This window comes from Entamoeba nuttalli, assembly GCF_000257125.1.
Source record: "Entamoeba nuttalli P19 unplaced genomic scaffold asmbl_5034, whole genome shotgun sequence".
NCBI classification, from domain to species: domain Eukaryota; phylum Evosea; order Mastigamoebida; family Endamoebidae; genus Entamoeba; species Entamoeba nuttalli.
This window is the reverse complement of record NW_008577201.1, coordinates 1-18,031: the sequence shown is the minus strand read 5'-3', so window position 1 is coordinate 18,031 and position 18,031 is coordinate 1. Positions and strand designations below refer to the sequence as shown.

General features: G+C 25.0%; 9 protein-coding genes across 9 annotated transcripts; 6 read left to right on the top strand and 3 right to left on the bottom strand.

The window, feature by feature from the left end:
• Positions 1–1,192: 1,192 nt before the first annotated feature.
• ENU1_118030 (N-system amino acid transporter 1, putative) lies at positions 1,193–3,292 on the top strand (the record flags this gene model as incomplete). The annotated part of the gene is made up of 1 exon (XM_008859742.1): positions 1,193–3,292. The coding sequence occupies one exon, from the start codon at positions 1,193–1,195 to the stop codon at positions 3,290–3,292; it is 2,100 nt and encodes a 699-aa protein (XP_008857964.1).
• Positions 3,293–3,492: 200 nt separating this feature from the next.
• On the top strand, positions 3,493–4,182 carry ENU1_118020 (LYAR-type C2HC zinc finger protein; the record flags this gene model as incomplete). The annotated part of the gene is made up of 1 exon (XM_008859741.1): positions 3,493–4,182. The coding sequence occupies one exon, from the start codon at positions 3,493–3,495 to the stop codon at positions 4,180–4,182; it is 690 nt and encodes a 229-aa protein (XP_008857963.1).
• A 117-nt stretch (positions 4,183–4,299) lies between these two features.
• Positions 4,300–7,425, bottom strand: ENU1_118010 (hypothetical protein; the record flags this gene model as incomplete). The annotated part of the gene is made up of 1 exon (XM_008859740.1): positions 4,300–7,425. The coding sequence occupies one exon, from the start codon at positions 7,423–7,425 to the stop codon at positions 4,300–4,302; it is 3,126 nt and encodes a 1,041-aa protein (XP_008857962.1).
• A 1,041-nt stretch (positions 7,426–8,466) lies between these two features.
• ENU1_118000 (SNARE domain containing protein) lies at positions 8,467–9,343 on the top strand (the record flags this gene model as incomplete). The annotated part of the gene is made up of 2 exons (XM_008859739.1): positions 8,467–8,796; positions 8,846–9,343. The coding sequence occupies 2 exons, from the start codon at positions 8,467–8,469 to the stop codon at positions 9,341–9,343; spliced, it is 828 nt and encodes a 275-aa protein (XP_008857961.1).
• Positions 9,344–9,502: 159 nt separating this feature from the next.
• On the bottom strand, positions 9,503–9,880 carry ENU1_117990 (hypothetical protein; the record flags this gene model as incomplete). Its single annotated transcript, XM_008859738.1, has 1 exon — positions 9,503–9,880. One exon carries the CDS (start codon positions 9,878–9,880, stop codon positions 9,503–9,505), a length of 378 nt encoding a protein of 125 aa, XP_008857960.1.
• A 314-nt stretch (positions 9,881–10,194) lies between these two features.
• ENU1_117980 (hypothetical protein) lies at positions 10,195–11,166 on the top strand (the record flags this gene model as incomplete). The annotated part of the gene is made up of 1 exon (XM_008859737.1): positions 10,195–11,166. One exon carries the CDS (start codon positions 10,195–10,197, stop codon positions 11,164–11,166), a length of 972 nt encoding a protein of 323 aa, XP_008857959.1.
• Positions 11,167–11,233: 67 nt separating this feature from the next.
• ENU1_117970 (metallo-beta-lactamase superfamily protein) lies at positions 11,234–13,102 on the top strand (the record flags this gene model as incomplete). The annotated part of the gene is made up of 1 exon (XM_008859736.1): positions 11,234–13,102. One exon carries the CDS (start codon positions 11,234–11,236, stop codon positions 13,100–13,102), a length of 1,869 nt encoding a protein of 622 aa, XP_008857958.1.
• A 305-nt stretch (positions 13,103–13,407) lies between these two features.
• On the top strand, positions 13,408–16,062 carry ENU1_117960 (exportin 1 family protein; the record flags this gene model as incomplete). The annotated part of the gene is made up of 1 exon (XM_008859735.1): positions 13,408–16,062. One exon carries the CDS (start codon positions 13,408–13,410, stop codon positions 16,060–16,062), a length of 2,655 nt encoding a protein of 884 aa, XP_008857957.1.
• Positions 16,063–16,150: 88 nt separating this feature from the next.
• Positions 16,151–16,933, bottom strand: ENU1_117950 (Smr domain containing protein; the record flags this gene model as incomplete). The annotated part of the gene is made up of 1 exon (XM_008859734.1): positions 16,151–16,933. One exon carries the CDS (start codon positions 16,931–16,933, stop codon positions 16,151–16,153), a length of 783 nt encoding a protein of 260 aa, XP_008857956.1.
• Between the last annotated feature and the right edge of the window lie 1,098 nt (positions 16,934–18,031).

Here is an 18,031-nt window from a genome sequence, read left to right as displayed (position 1 = left end):
TGAGGATATATCTAATAATTGACATTTTTTCTTTCTTTCATTGGGTTCTTATTCACCTTCAGTCTTTTTATTCCATGTTAATTCACGAAAGTATTATTAAAATTTTCTTATTTTGAATATTTTCTTATTATTCAGCCTCTTCTTTTCATTAGCAAAATTACCTATTATTCTTGTTGTTTAAAAGCATTATAAATATATTCATTGTTATTTACAGTTTCTTTCACATAATCTATCTCACTACTTCCATTTTTTATATCAACCCTTTACTTGTTGTTCTTATTTACTTACCTTAATACCATATCACTTTCACCTCTCTTCAATATTATCCTCATTTGTCATTCTTAAATATTAAAAAATATTATCTCATTCTTAACAAAAAATAAATACCAATAACTTTAAATTCGTGCAAATAAAAATAAATATACTCGTGTGATAAATCATTAAACAATAATTCTACAATCTCGCTGATAAAATAATGTTTTTGACTCGAGTGTATTTTTACAATCAAGTAATTTTAGTTATTGAAAATGTTAAATTAAAATTATGGATAAAATACTATTTGTTGAATTTGTGGATTTTGAATTGAATGGGCATAACTGCTTTCAATCATTCTATCTATGGATGATGATAATAATAATAAACAGTCTTGCTTAGTGTTTAATAGGAATGCTAAATAATAGAAAATTATTGATTGATAAATGATTTTTTAATGAGTCGAATAAAATAATAAAATAATAATAAAATAATAGTAAATGATGATATCATCATCAAATGATAAATTGGTAAAAAAAAAAAGAAAATGCGGAGAAAAAAAAGAAAATGCGGAGAAAAAAAAGAGACAAGTAAAATGTAAAGAAAATATAACTGATAGGTCAAAATAATTGCTTTGGGTATATTGGTTGATAACAACCTAAAAGAGTCATTTCATTCTTTTTTTCTAAAAAAAGGGAGAAAATTCACTCGAAAACAGAAAACAAAGAAGAAAAAAGAATTAGATAGATTTTCGAGAAAGAATAAGAATGTTACAATTTGAAAGCCAAAACGATAATTTGTTTTGATTTAAATGAGACGATCACTTGAAATTGGGATGAAGATTTTATAGGTTTTTGATAAAAATAATAAAAATTGTTCTCGAATCAATTCGAATAGAAATAAGCTCTTTTAAGGTTGTTCTACTTGAATTATTTAATTAATGTCTAAAGCAGTAATTCAAAGCAATTTAGATAATGACACCCTTTCAAAAACACTTGAAAAAGGTGATTTTGAAGAATATCCTGAACGCTTTATTGAGGATGGTATTCATGATTTTCCAAATGAAGAAGAATCTGTTGAATTAGATGTTAATGTTGTTAATGAAATGGATGATTCTTCTGGATCTACAGACGAGGATGAAGTTGCCAGAGATAATGGAGAAGAAGTTGCTTATAAATCAAAAATAAGTAAAAAAATTAGTTATAATTCAGAAGGAGAAAGTAAAGATGAGTTATCTAAAGAAGATATTAAAAACATTAAAAAACTAAAGAAAAAGAAAGCAAAGAAAGGATTTACAGTAGAAGATATGATTGCTAGAAATTTTCAAGAATTACTTTGTGAACAGAAAGAGTTTAAAAGAAATGAAGTTGGTAATCTTCAAAGAACCAAAAAGACTTGGTATAAAATTTTTTCAAATTCATTTTCTTTTGGATTTTCTCTTACAAACTCTCTTATTGGTGCTGGTATTCTTTCTTTAAGTCAGACTTGTTACAAAATGGGTGTTATAGGTTTTATTGCATGGTGTCTTGCTACAATAGTATATTTTGTTATAACATGGAATTATTTTAATAGAGCAATTTATATTACAGGTGCAGCAACAATGGGAGAATTATTATCACTTATTTTTGGTAAAGTTTTTGCTTGTATTGTTGATATTTGTAATACTTTATTCTATTTTTGTGTTCTAATGGTTTATCAAGTTATTGCTACACAATATCTTTTTGGTATTATTCAGGACCTTACAAATAGAGACAAATGGAATTATACTATGGATTCATGTTATGGAAGTAAAACTGCTGGAGTTTTTTGCAAATGGCATTATATTATTCTTTATTTAGTTGCTGTGTGTTTAAATTTCCCACTTATTATTCCAAAATCAGTTAAATTCTTAAATAGAATTTCTACATTAACTGTTGTTGCTGCAGTAATAACCACTTTTGTAGTTTTAGGAAAAGCAATTTATGCAGGAGCTTCTGGTAAATCATCAAATGGTGGTGATGCAAATTATCCAACATTTAGTGGAAAATTGTGGCCAACTGGAGCAATGGATTTCTTTACTATGGCACCATTTATTACTGCTAACTTCCAAATTCATTCTTGTTTACCACCATTATATGTTGGAACTAAAGGGTTATCTAAAAAGACAAAACTAGTTGCTTTACAAGGAGGTAGTTATGTTTCTGTTCTAACTTGTTCAAGTTTATTTATTCTTATGGCAGTAAGTGGACATGTAAGTTTTGATAAAGTCTCTTCTAATGTATTAAATGATTTTTCAAATCCAGATAGTTCAGATGTAGATTGGTTAATTATTGTCTGTCGTATGTTAATGATCATTGTTGTAGTTATTTCATATCCAGCATTAATGTTCCCAACCTGTGCAGGTATTCTTAGATATATTCCAAAGAAATGGAAGCTAGTACAGTTATGGAATGGTAGAGTTATTATTTTAATGATCAGAACTACTATTCTTATATTAACAACATTTTGTGCAACATTTATAATAGACATTGGAGTAGTATTCTCAGTAGCATCAGCTATTTTTTCAATATTTGTAGTTTATGTTGGACCAATGTGTATAATGATGTTATGGCCTAGAATTGAAAAATTTGGTGATCCTAATTTCAGAAAATTATCAATAATAGATAATATTATTTATAATAAAGTTGTTGACGGAAATCAAAGATTTACTCAAAATGATATTGAAACTGCATTAGGAAAAGAAGAGGCAGAAAAGAATGAAGGTGTTGCTGATGTTGTTGTTACAATTGATACAAATACTAATGGACAACAAGAAATTGAATTAAATGAAATTAAAGAACAAAAAGAAACAAATATTGAAAACTCTAAAGAAGATTCATCTACTGTCATAACATATGATAATGATGCTGAAATTATGAAAAATAAAAATAAATGGATAAAACTTCCAGATGCATATATCCCAATTTGGAGATATGTTGTATATGGAATTGCTATGTTGATTTGCATTGGGTTGTGTATTTTGTCCGTTGTTGGAACATTGATAGAACAATTCACTGATTGACTAAAAATAAATAAAAACATTTTGTTAATTTTTTGGTTTTCAATGATTCAAGTTTCTAATAATAAAAAATAATTAATATTATTATAAAAAAATATAATTCTTTATAGTTTTTGAAATAGGGCAAATTTCTATAAATATCTTTAGGTAAAAAATAAAGGAGAAATAGAAAAATAAATCAACTATATAACTAGTAATATCAAATGGTTAACTTTACTTGTGATAAGTGTGGTGAAACTATAAAAAAATCAAAGGCAAAAGCTCACGCATCAAAATGCCGTGGATTCTGTGGATACACTTGTATTGATTGCCATAAATCATTTAAAACTGAGCCTGAATTTGATGCACACAAACAGTGTATAACTGAAACTGAAGCTTATCAAGGTGCTTATTTGAAAAAGAAACAAGAAAAGAAAGAAATTTCAAATGAAGAAAAGAAAAAACCAGTAACCAAAGCTGAGAAAGAAGAGAAAAAGGAAAGTAAAAAAGAGAGTAAAAAAGAAGAGAAAAAGGAAAAGAAGGAGAAAAAAGAAAAGAAAGAAGAAGATGGTAAAGACTCTTCAAAAGAAGAAAAGAAGGAAAAAAAGAAACATCATGAGAAAAAAGAAAAGAAAGAAGAAGAAACTAAATCTGTTAAAGAAGACAAACAGGAAGAAAAGAAAGATAAAAAGGATAAGAAAAAAGAAAAAAAAGAACATAAAAAACATGATAAGAAAGAAGAAGGAAGTAAAGAAGAGAAAAAACCAGAAATTAAAGCTGAGAAAGAAGATAAGAAAGAGAAAAAACACAAAAAAGAAGCTAAAAAAGAAGAAAAGAAAACTGAAAGTACTAAGAGAGCACCAAAAATTATGACATTAGCTGATTTAGCTGATATTTCTGCTGACGAAGACTGAATTGAATGAATTTATTTTAATTTTTATAAACAAAAGAAAGATTTTTTTTTATATTAAGGAAAAAAGATACAGAAATAGAGATAATAAAAGAGGAAAAGATAGAATAAAAGAAATTAATTAATTTAAGAAAAGATTCATTGCATCATCTAAGCTAATTGATAACAAATGTATTTCTTTGATATAATTAGAGTACTTAGCAACTAAAACAGTAGCAGACAATTGTTGATCTTTAGAACCCTTTTTTAAATCATTTTGAGCATCAGTAAGTTTTTGATTATATAACTTCTCTAAACCGTCAAGGAAATGTAATTGATAAAATAATTCTCTTTGATTCAAAATACTTAAAATATAAGCCACTCCAATAAGGAAACCATCATCAGACATGATGTAACCTTCTACATCAAGATTTGTTGAATTTCTTAATAAACGTTCTTTAGCAGCAATAATGAAGTCTATATAAGTTAATAACAATGCAGGAAGAGATAAGTAGAAATGTTTAAGGTGAGTATACCTTTGGGAATTTAATTCATCTTTAAATATTTCAACAAGTAAAGTTAAATATTTTAAGTCATATCCATCATAAGATTTAGAATATTCAGAAATAATTTTTGAAAAGTTTTCTGCAGCAGTTTGAATTGACTGAACTTGTTTAGAAGTTAAATCAACAAAGTCAGGAATATTAAAAAGATCTGGAATGAATTCAATAGTTTTAGCACAATGCATTAATCCACCTGTTCTTATCATTCTAACAAATCCAATAGAATTACCAATAAATGTAATTAACATTCTAAATAAATCTAAATAACTTGAACTAACAACCTTTTTATTGTGTTTAATTTTTCTAAGTCCAAGTCGTTTAAATTCTTTAATATCTAATTCTGCCATTGCTAATGTATAATTTTTTCCATCAAATGTTTTAAGTGATTTCATTAAAATACCTTTTATTTGATCATCAAATAAAAATTCACTTAATAATGTAAATTGTTTTAATAAATATTGATAAACATAATTGACACATGTATTCATTATTCCCATTCCATGTGTTTTAATTGATTCTGCAATTTGATTAATTCCAATAGAACTTAACCTATTTCCATCTGATTCTCTTTCAATAAAACATTGAGAATATAAATTATAATGATATTTCATAACAAAAGATTGAATATTTTTCATTATTCTCAATACATCAAGTCCTTCAACTGTTGTTTGTCCAATTAAATAATTTTCAAAAAGATGTAATCCATATTTTTTTTCTCCTAACACTTTCATTCTTTGATATTCATCCCAATTATAATGTTTATAGAATTTAATTTCTAATGAATTTTCTATTTCACTTTTAACATGAATACATCTATTTAAAATAATAATTGGATGATCAATTATTCTTTGTATATCTTGAATTGGATGAGAAACAATGTTAACATCATTAACATTTAATTCTCCATAAATTTGAAGTCTTAAATCTTCTTCAATTTGAGTTTGTAATGGTTCAACAATTATTTTTTTAATTAAAACTTCAATTTCATTATTTAATGCTTCATAAATATCTCCAACAATAATTGTTTGAAGTGATTGGTTTTTAATAATAAATGAATATATTTTATTAAATTCAATAAAACTTTCATAAAATTCTTCATTTTTAATAATATTTTCATATATTTTTTCCAATAATGGATATCTTACAAAATAAAGAAATGCCATGTTTGTTGCATTTTTTAATTCTTCATTAATTTCATTAATCATAATAATTTCTTTTATTCTTTTCCAAATAGCATCAATTTTATCTGCTTTACAATCTTTTCTTAATTGATCAAGATATATTTCCATTAGAATAAATTCTTTAGAATTTATATTTTCATTCATATATTTTGGAATAATATCTTTTAATTTTTCTGCTTCATTATTCTTTTTAATTGTATTAATTTCTTGTTCTACTTTATTAAGTAATTTTATAATTGATTCATGTTTACTTCTTTGAATTTTTTCAGTAATTTTGATAATAAGATTACAATACTTTAATGTAACTCCAATAACACTTATTGGTGTTGGTCTTCCAATTAAACTAAATCCATATAATAATTCAACTATCCTTCTTTTTAATTCATAAATAAGTTCTATCCCTGTTGTTAATGAAACTTTTTTTAATAAAAATTCATTACAATTTGTAATTAATGTTGATGGATCTTTTATTACTTTCATACTTTCATCTAAACTTATTGTTCTTGTCTTTCTTATTCTACTTATTAGATTTGATGAATCAATAGGACTTTTTGAATCAAAACAAGTTAATATAACTGGATATTTACGTGCTATTTCTTCTAAATTCTTATCTAATGTTCTTGACAATGAACGTTCAGATGACCATGAAACATAAGCATAGCAAAGATAAATAATTGATAAAATATCTTCTGGTGATGTACTTGCTTTAATGATTCTAGAAGTTTCAAACAAACATACAGAATGCATTATTTTAATAAATAAGGAAGATGGAAATTTAGAAGATGGTAAAGAGAAGTCTTGTTTTAATATATCATTTCCTCCTTGAAATTTATTTTGGAATGTTGTAATAATAACTAATAAGTTTGCAATCTTTTCTGCATTAGGATTATCTCCAACTGCAGCACCTGCATAATTTGATATTAAATGATAATAAAAACTGATATGTGCCAAAAGGATTGGGTTATTATGAATTGATGTATCAAGAAGAGTATGTGCTGATAATAATCTTCCAATATCATTAAATAAAGTTCTAAAATAGCTTTGTACTTTAGCCTGAAGAGCAGAAGTAATAAATTTAACAATAGACTGAACCAATAAAAAACATTTTTTTGAAAAAACTATGACTGAATGAATTGATGGAATTAATGAAGTAATCATATCCATTTCTACTGAACGTGGAATTACACATTTTTCTTCTGATAATTTCTTTGTTACTGGATTATAATCACCATAAGTAATAAATTTGTGTTGGAGACTTGGTAATTCTTGAAGAATTTCATTTGTTTTTGAATGTAATATAATACAATTTTTTAATAAAACTTTCATATCATTTGGAGCATCATCAAGTGCATGAGTTTCTGGTTTCATTTCCATAGAAAAAGGAGTTGTTGGTATATGCTGGTGGTTATAACTCATTTGTGATTCACTATTAATATATTCTCGAGTCATTTCATTGATAGAAGATATATAAGTACTAGACTGGTCTTCAATTTGTTTGGCTTGTTGAGGTGTTATTGTTGTCATATTAAGAAATTTGTTAATAAATTATTTTGTTCACAAAATAATTTTTTATTTTTTCAAAATATTGATTTAAAATGTTATATATAACGAATTTGTTTGAAATATTAAAATAAAATTTATCAATTTAAAAAAGATGAGTGTAAAGTAGAAACAAATTTAAATCATTCAAATAATGTATTTTTTTTTTATTTTTATAAGATACTGTTGAAGATTATAAAAACTTATTCATTATATTATTATAATCTTAAAAATTTATAATCTAATGTAAATATTTCTGTGTGACATAAAAAATTCTTATATGTTCGTTCTACATATTTGGAGTATATTTTATATTATTTACCTTTCTTTTTAATTTATACAGAGTAGAAATATTTTAATATCATATATCTTTCTAACTTTTTAATTATTATCATTTTTTTTTTGAAATTAGATTACAAAAGATAAATAAGAAAAACAAATTTATAATGCTTAATATTGTTTGTACTTTTTGTAAAATAAAATAACAACTATTTTCATAAGGTAAATAAAAAAGGTTTTAGTGTCATCATTTTATAATATAAAAATATTAAATATAATATCCATTCAAAATAACATTATTCTCTCTTTAAATAATAAAGAATAATAATTTTATTTTTAGAAATAGAAAGAAACTACAAATAGATTCTATGACTCTATTCATCATAAATTTAGGAAATAATGAGATAAAAAATAATAATTAAAATAAACTCCAGTACTTTGAAATATTTAAAGATAAAAATAACTCAAATAACAAAAATACAAATTTGTTATTAATATTTATTTTTTGTTTTAAATGTATTTATAGTTATTCCAAATTTAGCATTTTAAGAAAAAACAAAAAGAAATATAAAAATAAATAAGAATAAATTAAGCAAAAGTTCCCGAAAAGACAGAGAAATAATAAAATCAAAAAAAGTGTCTTGAGAAGAGAAAAGAGGAAAAAATCCCGAAAAAATAAAGGAAAATATAATAAAAATGAAGAATCCAAAAGAAAAAAAAGACAATTGAATTGAACTGCAAAAGTAAATGAACGCATTAGTAAGAAAATTAACATATATTGCAGAGGATTGTGGGTTCACTTATCAAGAACTTGAAGAACAACCACAAGAACCAACTTCAGAAGAAGAACATGAACAAACTGAATTTGGAAAAAGAAGACATATTTTAAAAGCACAAATTAAAGAGGCTAAAGATTTAATTGAGAAAAGAGCAGAAATGGAAGCACAACCTGATGTCGATAAAGTTGAAGTTGTGAAAATTTCTACAGACATTCGTAAAACAATGAAAGAAGTAATTCGATTAGCAGAAGACTTAAGAGCATATCATGACAATGATGTATATAAGAATAGAAAGAAAGTTTGTCATTAAACCATAATTACAATGAAAGATATTTATTTTATGATAGAAAGATCCAAAAATTAGAGATAGGTTAGGAATTGAAGAAGAGTCTCTTAAATGTATTCAACAACATATCGAACAATTACAAAAAATGGATAGAGAACGAAGTGGAATGGGTGATGTTAATACTGGAAGACCAACAGTGAATGGATTAGATAAATATAAAGTAGATGAACTTCCTGATATAGAAGATGATGAACGATTTAAAATATTAAAAGAAAATGATAAAGAGATTGATGCGAAGTTAGATATTCTTGCTCAAGGTGTAAAAGATGTTAAAAATGTAGCACAAGAAATTGGAGGTAAAATTGATGTTCAAAAAGAAAAATTAGATGTTCTTGAAGATAAAGTTGATCATGTTAATGATCGACTTGATGCAACAAATGCTAAATTAAAAGGATTACTTGAAAAAGTACGTGGTCCAGATAAAATGTTAATGACAATAATGATGATTTGTTTGCTTTTAGGTGTAGTCAGTATTATCGCAATGATTTTCCTTAAATGAATAATTTACGATTGATGGTTTTATTTTTAATTTTTTTACAAATTTTAATTCTTTTAATTTCTTTTAATTCCTTCATTTAATATTTTCTTTTATTTATTTAAATTTTATTTAAATTTTATTAAAAATATTAAATATAAAATTTTTTAGATGAAAGTAAATTTAAAGATCGGCAAATTCTTGTGAACATGATTTCTTAATTGTTGATTTAACAATTTTTGTTCGTTTAGATGTTATTTTAGTACCATCAGGATAATTCCAAACTGATTCAATGACTATTTCATCAGCTTGTTTACAAAGAATAAATAATCTATTTGCACAACTTTCCCATTGTTCTATAAAATGCCCATCACAATTATAAACTTGAAATTTATATTCAAATGGAATGGTGTTAATATCAACTTCTGCTACACATTTTCCATCTTTATATGTCATAGTATATCCTTCTGTCCAACTACCAAGTTCTTTAGCAGAACCACATACTCTAACTACTTGTCCTGGATGGGTTTTATAATCAATAATAAATATAATATGAACCATTCTGTTTTAATTAATCTTTATAAGATTCTCCTTAAATACTACTCAAAATCTCTACTAAAAAACTCGAAAGGCCTTTCTCCTTGCGGCATCACTTCTTTCATCTTTATTCTTTAAAAGAATCTTCGGATTTTTTCTTTGAATAAAATTATCATTTTATAATTCTTTTATAATTTATTTATTAATTATTTACTATAATGTGAATATTGTTTGTGATTTTTAAATGTTGGGGTAATTAGTTTTTTACATCTTTTGATCGTTGTTCTTTTCATAAAAAAATTAGTGATGTATAACATAAATTTAAATTAACTCAAAAAATGAAAGAAAGAAAACTAAGATGTATGAAACCTAATACTAATACAAGACTAAACTATCTTAAAAAACTTAAACTCTGTTTAGATAATTATTGTAAAGATGTCAAAGCAAAAAGAAATAGGCTATTGTTAGATAAAGAAATTGAAAGAATAAAAAATGATCCGTACATTAAACTAATACTTACTTATATGGAAAAGAAATCTAATCAACTCAATGATTTATGTGACTCACTTAACTTAAATCAATTTATTCAATGCATTGAAAATTCTACTCCTTATTTATATAAACAAAATACTTTTGAAAATGCTTTGAATCAATTTATGTCATTACACATTGGTGATTATATTAAAGAAAATGGTGAAAATGAACAACGTTTTTATCACAAAAATGAAGAATATTTCTCTAAGCAAAATCAAAAAGAAGAAGAACAAAGTGAAAACCAACCAATTCAAATTGTTCAACCAGTTACAATTATTAATGATAATGATGATGATAAATATCAAATGGTTGGTGGAGGAAATGCACTTAGTTCATTATTACATATAATTAGTAATCAACCTACAGATGAAAATGAATTAAAAATAAAGCAAATGTCATTATTAAATGAAAAAGAAAATAAACTATTTCCAAACTTAAAAAGAAATCAAATTCCAAAGAAAACAATTACATATGCTCGTATAAATAAACAACCCCAAGATCAAAAAGAAAGAATAAATCAATCACCACTAATTCCAATGAATAATTGTTATGAAGATAATGATAAATCTAATAATTATATACTTGATGAAGTATATAATGAAAAAGAAGATAAAAACATTGTTGATTTAACAAATATGAAAGAACCAGCTTGTCTTGCTTTAGACATTGAAGAAGATTTTTATGTATTAAGAAAAAAAGATGATCATGTTAATCAATGTTATGATTTATCATTAGAAACTCAATCAATTTTTAGATCTTTAATTCCACTATTGTAATTGAATAATATTTATAAAATCATCTTGTTCAACTCTAAAGAACTGTAAAATTTTTATTTAAATTAAAATGGCTTCTTCTTTTACAAAAGAGCTCAATAACAATTGTTTAAGACAATTAGACTTTAATGACAATAGAGATTTTGAAGATGCTCAAAGAGGATTTATTGGTACTATTGAAGATGGTATAATCCTTACCAAAGAAGGTAATATTTCTTATTCAATGAAGTCTTATGATTTCTTAAAAGATAAATGTCCTGATACTGTTAATCCAAGTTTATGGAGACAATGTCAACTTAATAGAATTCATGGATTATTTGAAGTTCTAAAAGATAAAATTTATCAAATCAGAGGTTTTGATATTTCTAATATGACATTTGTTAAAGGAGAAAAAGGATGGATTGTTATTGATACATTAACCACTGTTGAAGCTTCTTCTGCAGGTCTTTCTTTATTCAGAAAACATTGTGGAGAACTTCCAATTACAGCTGTTATCATTACTCATTCTCATGGAGACCATTGTGGTGGATTTCTTGGAGTTGGAACAGATGAGACTAAAGTATATGTACCTCCTAATATGGTTAATGAATTAATCAGTGAAAATATTTTTGCTGGTCCTGCTATGGATAGAAGAAGTATTTATATGTATGGCCAAAACTTAACTACTGAACCAACCCAATTTGTTGGTAATGGACTTGGTCAACAACTGTCTCATGGACTAAATGCTTTTCCTAAATATTCTCAATGTATAGAAATTAAAGGTGAACAAGAAATTATTATCGATGGTATTAATTTCCATTTTATAGAAACTCCAGGAGCTGAGGCACCATCTGAGTTTGTATTTTATATTCCTTCTATGAAAGCATTTTGTGCTTCAGAAGAGATCAATCATATTATGCATAATCTCATTACTCTTCGTGGAGCAAAAGTAAGAAATGGAAAATTATGGGCTAATTATATTGATCATGTTATTGAGAAATTTGGTGATGATGTTGAAATTAATTTCGGATCACATCATTGGCCAACATGGGGAAACAAAAGGGTAAATGAATATTGGGAAAAACAAAGAGATTTATATAAATTTATTCATGACCAAACGTTAAGATATGCTAACCTTGGATATACTCCCAATGAAATCGTTAATTTATTAAAATTACCTGATTCATTGGCTAAGGAATTCTATTGTAGAGATTATTATGGGTCTCTTAGTCATAACATTAAAGGACAATATCAATTATATATAGGATGGTATGATGGTAATCCTGCACATTTAGACCAATTACAACCTTCAGACTTAGGGAAAAAATATGTTGAAGCATTAGGAGGAGAAGATAAAGTACTTGATCTTGCACAAAAGGCATTTGATAAAGGAGAATATAAATGGGCTGTTGAGTTACTTAACCATTTAGTATTTAGTAATCCAAATAATGAACAAGCACGTTTATTGCTTGCTAATGTATATACTCAGATGGCTTTTTCACAAGAATGTGCTGTATGGAGAAATATTTATTTAAGTGGAGCACATGACTTAAGAAGAGAACCAATAACAATGGCAAAAAGTGATAATTTGAAGAATCCATATGTCCTTCGTTCAATGAATTTAACACACATTTTTGATACATTATGTATTATGGTAGATCCATCAAAATTAATTGGTGCTGATTGGAGAATTAATTTGTTCTTTGATGATGTGAAAGAAAATTATTGTGTTATTGTTAAGAATTGCGTTGTTAATATTAGAAATAATCTTCATAAACAACCAACTTTTACTGCTCATGTTACTAGAGAATTATTACTTGGAATATTTGCAAAACAAGTTAATCTTCAAGAATTGGTTCAATCAGGAAAGATTCAAATTAGTGGTAATCCTATGCATTTGTTTGGACTATTTGCATCAATTGGAGTTCAAAATCATCAATTTAATATAATTGAACCATAATTTACTCTTTTTTAATTCCAATTAATTTTTAGTATAATAAAATATGTAATAAAATAATAAAATACAAATTAATAAACCATAATTTAAATAAATCAAATAGTTAATAATTGATTAAATTATATTCTTATTTTTAATTAGCAATGAAGATATACGCAGTTATCCCTGTCCGAGAACTGCAAATGTGGATATGTTAACTAAGTCTGAGCTTAAGTTTTTTAATTAGTAAAACTGAAGAATAGAAAAAAAAACAATTCATTCTGTTTAAAAATTAAAATTAAAAAAAAAAAACTAATAATTTAAAAAGAATGGAAGATATTCAAAAAGCACTTCATATTGTTTATGGAAATGGTAATGATACTCAACTTAAAACCCAAGCTAGTTATTATCTTACAGAGGTTTTAAAAAAAAGAGAGTCTATTCAATACTTTGAAGGGCTAATGCAAACACCTTCAGATGATTCTCTTCAAATAGTAAAAGTTAATTATGGTGCAACAATATTACAAAAAAGATTAATGTATAGTTTTGATTTATTTCCTTTAAATATGCTTAATGGAATAAAAGACTTTATTTTCCAAAAATTAATTCAATTTAAAACAAATAATTTAATTGTCAAACAACTTTCATTATGTATTGTTGCATTGGCATTACAAGACCCTAGTTGGAATAATTTTATGGATAATGTTGTTCAAAAGATTCCAATTTCAAATGAAAATAATCCATTGTTATTAACTTTATTTATGGAAATTGCTAATGCTTCAAGTAAAATGGATTTAATTGAAATATCTATGCGAAATAGATTTATTCAAATAATAAGTCAAGCTACTCCGACAATTATTCAATTTATTATTTCTATTTGTAATCAAGACATTTCATTAATCAATAAATCAACAGATTGTCTTTGTTCTTGGATTCAATACTCAACTATCTCAATTGATTATTATAAAGTTTCTCCATTAATTCCATTCTTATTAAAACAATTAGGCTCTTCTTCATGTGAAGCAATATCAAATGTAATGGATACTTTTATTAAAAAATTAACTCACATTGATTCTCACGCTCCTTCTCCTCAAGAAAAAGAAATTATTATGAATATTGCTGTTGGTATTCTTCAAGAATATACTAATTATACTGTTATGATATCAAGAAATCCATTAAATTGTTTCTTTGAAATATCTTATTTAATTGCAATTGACTTATATAAATATGTAACTTCCCAATATTCTATGTTAATCAAAGAACATTTAAATCAACTTATTCTTGCATCTGACACTATTAATGAAGATGTAATTAGAAATGTTTCTGAGGCTGCTATTGTTTTATTAGAAACTACATCAACTCGAAGGGCAAGTGAATCTACAGTTCTTTATGAATTTTTAACTAACTTTGCAAGACAAATGATGCAAAAAGTTGTTTCATTACATTTTGATCCACAAGAACGTCAAGGAGAAGAATTAGAAGAATTTCTTAAATTTAGAAAGACATCATCGTTTTATTTATTTAGAAAATGTATTGATGTTCTTGGAAATTCTGCTTCTATTGATATTCTCCCTGGACTTTGGAATTCAGTTAATAATAAAGAAACTGTTATAGCTGCTCTTATTGCTGGTTATGAAGACTTTTCTATGAGTAATTCTCAAGAACTCTTTCAAATTATTTCATCTTCGATTCAATATATTTCTCAACAACAAAATGTACCATTTGTATTTACAAGAAGTTTAATTATTGTTCTTGGTAAATACGGTAGATTTTTCCATGACAGTTGTCCTCAAGTAGTTCCTCAATGTATTAACTTTTTATCAAAATTTGTAGGTAATGATTTGTATGGAAGTAAAACTGCTAAATCAATGATGTTATTATCTCAAGAATGTAGTAGTCAAATGGTTCAAAATTTATCACTTTTAAAAGGTATTTATACTAATGTTATTCGTTTAGTTATGACAGGAAAATTAAAAGGAAATGAAAAGCAATTTGAAGATTATATCCATGCATATTGTAATGTTATTGGATCAGCACCTACACATGAATATCTTCAAGAATTATTTAATGAACCTAATATTGTTATTAAGAAAAGTGCATTAGGAAAAATTATTAATAATGAGACATTGACGGCTTTTTGGTTAATGAAAACTATTTTTATTGGATTAAAACGTTCTAAATTCAAACAAGAAATTGCAGCTGTAATCATTGATTATATGGTACCACAAATGTTATTTTCATTACTTGAAATTGCATCAATAAATAAAAATGAACAAGCACTAGAAAGTGCCTGTATTGTTATTGGAAAAATGTTTATGGTTATTGAGGTTCATTGTCAACCATTTTTCAGTCAATGTATTGATTCAATTAAAGCATGTTTTAATATAACTCATGCAAGTTCACTTATTAATTGTTTATCAATGATAGCAGATGCTTTATACACTCATTCTATATTCCAAGAAACATTAAGAAAGAATTGTGTTCCATTACTTAATGAAGCAATGAAACTTTGTACATTAACCACAAATGATTTAATTATTGACTGTGCTGATTGTATTTTTTATTTCAATAGAATAAAATTACCAACAGAATTTCTTCCATATGCATTTAATTGGTTATTACAATTTACATCAGTTCCAGACCAAGATGCTTATCATGCAATTTGTGAGAATCTTGTTGATTTTATTAATGATGGAAATTCAATTGATTTAGTAAAACAACCAACGACCTTATTAACAATGATTGAAAGTGTTGTTCATCTTTTTTCTAAAGATCGACAAGATGATTGTATTACTGTACTCCGAGAAATTTATATTACAGATATTCCATCTTTCTGTAATAACATGCAATTAATTTTACAACAAAAGTATACTACAATACCTAATGGCTTCAAACAAACAATAATAACAACTTCAAAATTATCTAAAAATGATTTCATTAAAATAATGAAAGAATTATTTATGCTTTTAAAAGAAACTTCATAAAATTATTCTTTCTTTTTATTTTCTTTTGTTTTTATTTTAATTAAATAAAATATTAAATTAAAAATTATTTACTTTAAATGGTTTTTGTTTATAATTCAATAATAACAAACCCATGTTCTTTATCTTCACTATATTTCATTCCCATTTCATTTAATGTTTTAACTACTTCTTCTTTAATTTTAGAAAATCCTACTGTGTTATGATGTCCCATACCACATTGACATCGTAATATTTTCTTTCCTTCTTTTTTACGTTTTTCAATTTCTTCTTTCATCATGATAATAGCTCCTTCAATTTGAAGTCCATGCAAATCAATAGTATCTTCTTCTATTTCATATATTTGAACTTCATCAAAAGCTGCTTTATGTGTTGTATATTTCATTGCTTCAAATTCATCTTTTTGTTTTTGGAATTCATCATGTTTTGCTTGAACATCACTTGCTCCTGCTTCTTTAGCAGCTAACCATGCTTTCTTAGCTTCTTCTACTTGATCATGTTTTTTATCAAGTTCTCCATAATGTTTGGCATATATCTCATCAAGAAGAATACTTTTATCTCCAGAAACAACTTCTTTTTTTCCATTAGGTCTATCTTCAATAACAGGAGCATCTCCTTTTGGTTTTGGAACATGAGTTCCTTCAGTTGATGGTTCAGTTGATTTCTTTTCAGTTGATGGTTCAATTGGTTTGGTGTCTTGTTTATTATTAGGTACTGTTTCATTAGTTGTTGTAGTTTTATTTTCAACTCCTTGATACGTTTGGTTTTCATTTTGTTGTTGAACAGGTTTTTGGTTCTTAGTTTCTTTATTTAAAGGAGTATTTTCATTTACTTTTCCATTAGTTTTACTCTTCTTTGATAAGCAACAACCCATTTAATCTTTCTTCTATCAAATTTTAGTTTTTGTTTTCTTTTAAAGTTCTTTTTAATCCTATTTTTATCATATTTTGAAACTTCTTTCTCTAAATTTTGTACAAATGTCCTTTAAAATTTTCTTATGATTTTTCTTTTCACTTCTTTAATAAAAATTTATTATAAAAACTAAATTATATTCTAATATCAATTATTTTTTATGATTTTTCTTCTTTTGAAATTTCTTTGTTCTATTTTTATTTTTTTCATAAAATGAAGAAAAAAATAATCCATGCAATTTATCCTATTGTAGCAAATTTATTTAATTTTACCATTCAAAAAAAAATATGTTGAAGTTCATTTTTTTTTCAACCATTTCAAGTAAGTCTTTATTAATTAAAAATTCAATAACTTTTCTGATTATTCTTTTATTTATTTAACATGTATTTTGAGATGATGAGAATAAAATTGAAGTAAATTCATTAATTGACTTACTTTTTTCTTTTTTCTTTATTTTCATAACTAAACGAACCCATTTGTTTATTTTAAATTGTTCATTATTAATTTTGATTTCTGGATTTTGTGTTTGGTTATTAAGTTGAAGAAAATTAGTATAATTTTATTTGTTGAAATGAAAGAATGATCTAAAAAATATATCTTATGTTCTTCTTTAATTATTTTAGTTCCAATAAATAAACTAATTATTTTTTATAATTATTTCATTATTATAACTAATTTAAAGTATTTCTTCTTCATTAATATATGATATATTAGTTAATAACATAAGAATTATTGTTTGAATAATATAACAATGATGCAAATAATTACAATACCAAAAATGTTATTTTAAAACACATTAAATGAGTTTTTTGTAATTTTTTTTGAGGAAGTTTTTATATAAATTGAATTTCATTTATTTAAAATACTATTGAAAATAAATAAAAGAATTATTTGATTAAAACCATTTGATTAAGTTACTATATAGAAATTACAGAAATGTTAAAGTTAAAAAGATTATTTATGAATTCTTTAATGTTATCAGCAAAGATAGAAGAAATTTTATATTATTCAATTAATCCAATAATTCTTTTCAGGAATAGTATTAAAAACATTAAGAAAT